The following is a 7,880-nucleotide window of genomic DNA, read 5'->3' on the forward strand; positions in this document are numbered from 1 at the left end:
TGTTACAGTACCTTCACTACACCCTACACTACTCCCTACACTACACATTACACACACACACACACACTGACAAACACACATTACACACACACACTGACAACCACACACTACACACACACACTGACAAACACACACTACACACAAACACGCACATGAACAAACACACACAAACACTCCACATTTACACTGATTTAAACATATATGTAAATCTCAAAGGTACAACTGACTATTATGGCATTACTGTCTTCATTATTATAACAAACAAAATGAATCCAATATGCTTTGACAAACACATATTTACACAAATATTTGCAAAAATGTTGCTTGACTTTCACAAAATCTGGAGATAAAAGTGATTTTAAAGCCAGATGTTCATATTTTACATAGATTATATTCAATAAAATCGCATGACCTGTTTTAATACAATATGTCAAGGAGGATTTGAAACATGAATGGGATTGTTTTTTTAATGTCATTCCAAGATGGCGGCTCTGTGGTGACAACCCTTCATCTCTCTACAGGAAGCTTCTCTTCTTCCCAGATGGCACCTTGTTCCCTATAGAGCACTGCCTTTGTCCAGGGTCCATATGGGGGATAGATAATAGGGTGTCATTTGGGATGTATCCCTTGTAGAGATTCAAAAGTACTATATTATTTTGGGTAGCTGGGCTGTAGAGTAGAGGGAATCTTCTGGAGTGTCTTTAGAGAGGTGCACAGCAGGGTATCTTGTAGATTCTACAGTATCTTTGGGTAGCTGGGCTGTAGAATAGATGGAATCATCCTGGGTTCCACTGGCTGTTGGAGGACTTGAAGAGACTCTAGAATCTTTAGGTAGATCCACACTGGAGTAGATGAGAGAATCTGGGTGATCTGCAGTAGAATGACTTGGATTTATATCATCTTTGTGGCAGCTAGCGTTAGCATAGATGTCACAGTATGGGACACCGATTGCTTGGCCAGCAGGGTAGGTAGTAGAGTTGGTAGGTGAGTTGACAGTGGAGTTAACTGAAGAGATGACCACAGGAAGTGTGTCTGTCTGTCTGTCTGCCTCTCTGATCTCCTCATACACACAGTCAACCTGCATAGAGAACCAATGACAATAGATACAGTGGGGCAAAAAAGTATTTAGTCAGCCACCAATTGGTCCAATTGGTCAAGTTCTCCCACTTAAAAAGATGTAATTTTCATCATAGGTACACATCAACTATGAAAGACAAAATTAGAAAAAAAAATCCAGAAAATCACATTTGCAAATTATGGTGGAAACTAAGTATTTGGTCTATAACAAAAGTTTATCTCAATACTTTGTTATATACCCTTTGTTGGCAATGACAGAGGTCAGAGTCTTCACAAGGTTTTCACACACTGTTGCTGGTATTTTGACCCATTCCTCCATGCAGATCTCCTCTAGAGCAGTGATGTTTTGGGGCTGTTGCTGGGCAACACGGACTTTCAACTCCCTCCAAAGATTTTCTATGGAGTTGAGATCTGGTGACTAGCTAGGCCACTCCAGGACCTTGAAATGCTTCTTACGAAAACACTCCTTCGTTGCCCGGGCGGGGTGTTTGGGATCATTGTCATGCTGAAAGACCCAGCCACGTTTCATCTTCAATGCCCTTGCTGATGGAGGGAAGTTTTCACTCAAAATCTCACGATACATGGCCCCATTCATTCTTTCCTTTACACGGATCAGTCGTCCTGGTCCCTTTGCAGAAAAACAGCCCCAAAGCATGATGTTTCCACCCCCATGCTTCACAGTAGGTATGGTGTTCTTTGGATGCAACTCAGCATTCTTTGTCCTCCAAACACGACGAGTTGAGTTTTTACCACAAAGTTATATTTTGGTTTCATCTGACCATATGACATTCTCCCAATCTTCTTCTGGATCATCCAAATGCTCTCTAGCAAACTGGACATGTACTGGCTTAAGCAGGGGCTTAAGCAGGGGGACACGTCTGGCACTGCAGGATTTGAGTCCCTGGCAGCGTAGTGTGTTACTGATGGTAGGCTTTGTTACTTTGGTCCCAGCTCTCTGCAGGTCATTCACTAGGTCCCCCCGTGTGGTTTTGGGATTTTTGCTCACCGTTCTTGTGATCATTTTGACCCCACGGGGTGAGATCTTGCGTGGAGCCCCAGATCGAGGGAGATTATCAGTGGTCTTGTATCTCTTTCATTTCCTAATAATTGCTCCCACAGTTGATTTCTTCAAACTAAGCTGCTTACCTATTGCAGATTCAGTCTTCCCAGCCTGGTGCAGGTCTACAATTTTGTTTCTGGTGTCCTTTGACAGCTCTTTGGTCTTGGCCATAGTGGAATTTGGAGTGTGACTCTTTGAGGTTGTGGACCGGTGTCTTTTATACTGATAACAAGTTCAAACAGGTGCCATTAATACAGGTAACGAGTGGAGGACAGAGGAGCCTCTTAAAGAATAAGTTACAGGTCTGTGAGAGCCAGAAATCTTGCTTGTTTGTAGGTGACCAAATACTTATTTTCCACCATAATTTGCAAATAAATTCATTAAAAATCCTACAATGTGATTTTCTGTATTCTTTTTCTCATTTTGCCTGTCATAGTTGAAGTGTACCTATGATGAAAATTACAGGCCTCTCATCTTTTTAAGTGGGAGAACTTGCACAATTGGTGGCTGACTAAATACTTGTTTGCCCCAATGTGTGTATAGAGAACCAATGACAATAGATACATGTTCAGATATGAAAAGAAGTGGAGGCCCTCAACCATCAACACGTGCTGTTTGCCACTGTTTTCCTTCCTGTAATGATAACAGACTACAGTAGAATCCAACTAGAGGCTGTAGACTCACACACTCAACCCTTAATGTTTAGTTTACCACCTCCCTGTCTATCACCTCTACACTACAAGTTATCATGGACACACACACACACACACACACACACACACACACACACACACACACACACACACACACACACACACACACACACACACACACACACACACACACACACACACACACACACACACACACACACACCCCTCCTTGTATCTCTCACCTCTCCAGCAGGGTCAGGTTGTGTGTTGGAGGAGACTGGTGGTGGTGGTGGTGTTCTCCTGGTTCCTCTCCTCTGTCTGTAGAACAGGAGCAGGACCAGTCCTAACACTGTCACCATGACTACCAGACCAACACTGGTCCACACCATTAGACCTGACCACAGACAGGAGGAGAGACTTTACAGAGTACTGTATATATCATAGATACCATCAGACCTGACCACAGACAGGAGGAGAGACTTTACAGAGTACTGTATATATCATAGATACCATCAGACCTGACCACAGACAGGAGGAGAGACTTTACAGAGTACTGTATATATCATAGATACCATCAGACTTGACCACAGACAGGAGGAGAGACTTTACAGAGTACTGTATATATCATAGATACCATCAGACCTGAACACAGACAGGAGGAGAGACTTTACAGAGTACTGTATATATCATAGATACCATCAGACCTGAACACAGACAGGAGGAGAGACTTTTTCAGGGTTACAACATTTCAGAAACAATCTTCCAGGTTTTCCAGTAATGACCAAAATATCTCAGCCCTGTGCTTTACTGTCTAAAGATATCATACTGGTGGATAGTTACCAGGGTCCTCTGGTGGGTTGGTTGGTAGATTGGTGGATAGGTCAGTCAATAAGGTAAAGTAAGGTAGGTTGATCAGTTGTTTGATTGGTCAGAAACATAGACAGACACATAGACAGACACATAGACAGACACATAGACAGACACATAGACAGAAACATAGACAGACACATAGACAGACACATAGACAGACACATAGACAGACAGATAGATAGACAGACAGATAGACAGACACATAGACAGACACATAGACAGACACATAGACAGACACATAGACAGACACATAGACAGAAACATAGACAGACACATAGACAGAAACATAGACAGAAACATAGACAGACACATAGACAGAAACAAAGACAGAAACATAGACAGAAACATAGACAGACACATAGACAGACACATAGACAGACACATAGACAGAAACATAGACAGACACATAGACAGAAACAAAGACAGACACATAGACAGACACATAGAAAGACAGACAGACAGACAGACAGACAGACAGACAGACAGACAGACAGACAGACAGACAGACAGACAGACAGACAGACAGACAGACAGACAGATATACATAGATACAGTGAAAATGGATAATAAAGGTGTGATAAACAGCCTGATTAAGATAGTGAACATAGTAACCATAGCAACACAGCCATAGTGTCAGCAGCAGCTCTCCACAAAACATCAAATGTTGCATCACTTCCTGTGGGCCTCTGAGAGACACATCAACATGGCCTCAAATCTTCCCTGGGACAGATGTAAATGAGTTGTTAGCTAAATCTGCCTTCTCGCTTCTGACACTTCATCCACCACTGAAATCAGTAGACATGATTCTGTCCTGGGAATCTAAAGAGGTCAGAGAATATGACATTTGAAGTGTCTCTATTCCTTTGGAACTTTGGTGTCACGGTTGTCGTAAGAACGGGACCAAGGCACAGCGGATATTGAGTCCCACATATTTATTCCAAAGGTGAAACATAAGCCAAAACAATAAATCAAATAAACGAACAACGGAGCGTGACACAAAATAATATCCCTCAAACACAGGTGGGAAAAATATCTACGTAAATATGATCCCCAATTAGAGACAACGAATACCAGCTGCCTCTAATTGGGAATCATACAAAACACCAACATAGAAAACATAAACTAGAACACAACATAGAAATATTAAACCAGAATACCCCCTAGTCACGCCCTGACCTCCTACACCATAGAGAAACAAGGGCTCTCTGTGTTCAGGACGTGACATTTGGTGAGGACAATGTTTGCTGTTTATTTTTGATTGTTTATTTCACTTTAGCTTATGATCTATTTCACTTGGTTTGGCAACGTAAACACATGTTTCCCATGTCAATAAAGCCCTTTGAATTGAATTGAGAGAGAGAGAGATATGTACTTGTAATGTCTGAGATGAGAGATTCATCATACCTGCTCTTGATGAAGAGGGACCACTGATATCTCCAGATGCCAGAAACGTTGTGGAGAGGTTAGCGGATGTTGTAGAGAGGTTTGGGAGGGTTGTAGAGAGGTTAGAGGATGTTGTAGAGAGGTTTGGGAGGGTTGTAGAGAGGTTAGAGGATGTTGTAGAGAGGTTTGGGAGGGTTGTAGAGAGGTTTGGAAGGGATGTGGAGACATGGCGTCGGGAGGTGACAGGTGAGGTTGTAGAAGTGGGAGGAGCTGTGAGTCAATAGAAAGTACAGATAAACACCAATACTGAAACAACTTCATGTCAGGAAATAAGTCAGGAAGTGAATTACTAGATAACAATTCATATGGAGAATTCACTTACCATCTGTAACTGTGAGATGCACCTTTTGGTATGAGTCTAGGCCAGATCTCTCCACTCCACACCAGTAGGTCCCAGAGTCTGTCTTCATCAGGCTCTTGATGGTCACATAGAATACATCTCCCTTGTCTTCTATACTGTATCTACCTTGAGTTACATTCTTGCTCCTCTTAGTTTCAACCAGAATGTCTCTACCAGAACATGTCCCCTTGCAGAAGTATTTGTTGTTGTTCCCTGCCAACGTGAACGAGCAGCCGAACATGACATGTCCTCCTACCACTTCCTTAGTGACAGCTGACCCCACAACACACAGAGCTGTCAAACAGAAACACACAGAGCTGTCAAACAGAAACACACAGAGCTGTCAAACAGAAACACACAGTACAGTCACAACTGATGACCTGTGAGATAAACTTCAACCCTGCTCAAATCTAACATTAACCCTGCTCAAATCTAACATTAACCCTGCTCAAATCTAACTTTAACCCTGCTCAAATCTAACATTAACCCTGCTCAAATCTAACATTAACCCTGCTCAAATCTAACATTAACCCTGCTCAAATCTAACTTTAACCCTGCTCAAATCTAACTTTAACGCTGCTCAAATCTAACATTAACCCTGCTCAAATCTAACATTAACCCTGTTCAAATCTAACTTTAACCCTGCTCAAATCTAACATTAACCCTGCTCAAATCTAACTTTAACCCTGCTCAAATCTAACTTTAACCCTGCTCAAACCTGACTTTAACCCTGCTCAAACCTGACATTAACCCTCCTCAAACCTGACATTAACCCTGGTCAAACCTGACATTAACCCTGGTCAAACCTGACATTAACCCTGGTCAAACCCGACTTTAACCCTGCTCAAACCTGACTTTAACCCTGCTCAAACCTGACATTAACCCTGCTCAAACCTGACTTTAACCCTGCTCAAACCTGACATTAACCCTGCTCAAACCTGACATTAACCCTGCTCAAACCTGACTTTAACCCTGGTCAAACATGACTTTAACCCTGCTCAAACCTGACTTTAACCCTGCTCAAACCTGACATTAACCCTGCTCAAACCTGACTTTAACCCTGCTCAAACATGACTTTAACCCTGCTCAAACCTGACTTTAACCCTGCTTAAACCTGACTTTAACCCTGCTCAAACCTGACTTTAACCCTGCTCAAACCTGACTTTAACCCTGCTCAAACCTGACATTAACCCTGCTCAAATCTAACTTTAACCCTGCTCAAACATGACTTTAACCCTGCTCAAACATGACTTTAACCCTGCTCAAACCTGACTTTAACCCTGCTTAAACCTGACTTTAACCCTGCTCAAACCTGACTTTAACCCTCCTCAAACCTGACTTTAACCCTGCTCAAACCTGACTTTTACCCTGCTCAAACCTGACTTAAACCCTGCTCAAACATGACTTTAACCCTGCTCAAACCTGACTTTAACCCTCCTCAAACCTGACTTTAACCCTGCTCAAACATGACTTTAACACTGCTCAAACCTGACATTAACCCTGCTCAAACCTGACTTTAACCCTGGTCAAACCTGACTTTAACCCTGCTCAAACCTGGCTTTAACCCTGCTCAAACCTGACTTTAACCCTGGTCAAACCCAGGTAATAGACCAACATATCAAACATTCTAAGTTCAGTTCATTATCATGAGGTACATGTGAAAAACAAACATTCTGGCTCCTTATAGACAAATACATATCTGATTCCTTCTGTACTATATCATACAGACAGACAGACAGACAGACAGACAGACAGACAGACAGACAGACAGGCAGGCAGGCAGGCAGGCAGGCAGGCAGGCAGGCAGGCAGGCAGACAGACAGACAGACAGACAGACAGACAGAACTCACCTGAGAGGAGACAGCAGGAGACAACATGGAGTATCATCATTCTGGACAGTTACTCCACAGTTACTATACTGTTAACATTACTTTACTATCACAGTAAATATACTGTTAAAGTTACTTTAATACCACAGTTACTATACTGTTAAAGTTACTTTGCTATCCCAGTTACTATAGTGCTAAAGTTACTTTACTGCACTATCGGACTGTACAGTTCCACAACATATTCTATGTCAGTTATTCATTTGACAGCAGGGTGAAGTGTTCTTTCTTCCTCTATTGAAAGATCCTCCCTCAGACACCCAACTCCTCTCTCTCTCTATCTCTCTCTCTCTCTCTCTCACTCGCTCTCTATCTCTCCATGTCATCCTAATTTATCTGTAGTGACCTCAGTGCCTGCATGTCGACATATGATGCAGAGGGAAACTGGTTCAAACCGGCCGGAGGTTAGACTTCTAAACCACCAGAGAACTCAGCTATCTGTGGTGACTAAGTGTTAAAACTGGTTGAACTCAGCTATCTGTGGTGACTAAGTGTTAAAACTGGTTGAACTCAGCTATCTGTGGTGACTAAGTGTTGAAACTGGTTGAACT

General features: G+C 42.4%; 1 protein-coding gene across 1 annotated transcript in view; it reads right to left on the reverse strand.

Moving 5' to 3' along the window:
• Positions 1-5,740, reverse strand: part of LOC135560052 (hepatitis A virus cellular receptor 1-like) — a 6,708-nt gene extending 968 nt beyond the window's left edge. The window contains exons 1-4 of the mRNA XM_065001081.1: positions 5,426-5,740; positions 5,065-5,313; positions 3,033-3,184; positions 1-1,078 (exon numbers count right to left, since the gene is read on the reverse strand). The exon at positions 1-1,078 is cut by the window's left edge and continues 968 nt beyond it. Coding sequence (XP_064857153.1) covers positions 647-1,078; positions 3,033-3,184; positions 5,065-5,313; positions 5,426-5,684 — 1,092 coding nt within the window. The 5' untranslated portion in view covers positions 5,685-5,740 and the 3' untranslated portion in view covers positions 1-646. The remainder of the gene's footprint in view (positions 1,079-3,032; positions 3,185-5,064; positions 5,314-5,425) is intronic.
• Between the last annotated feature and the right edge of the window lie 2,140 nt (positions 5,741-7,880).

Source organism: Oncorhynchus nerka, linkage group LG15 (assembly GCF_034236695.1).
Source record: "Oncorhynchus nerka isolate Pitt River linkage group LG15, Oner_Uvic_2.0, whole genome shotgun sequence".
NCBI classification, from domain to species: domain Eukaryota; kingdom Metazoa; phylum Chordata; class Actinopteri; order Salmoniformes; family Salmonidae; genus Oncorhynchus; species Oncorhynchus nerka.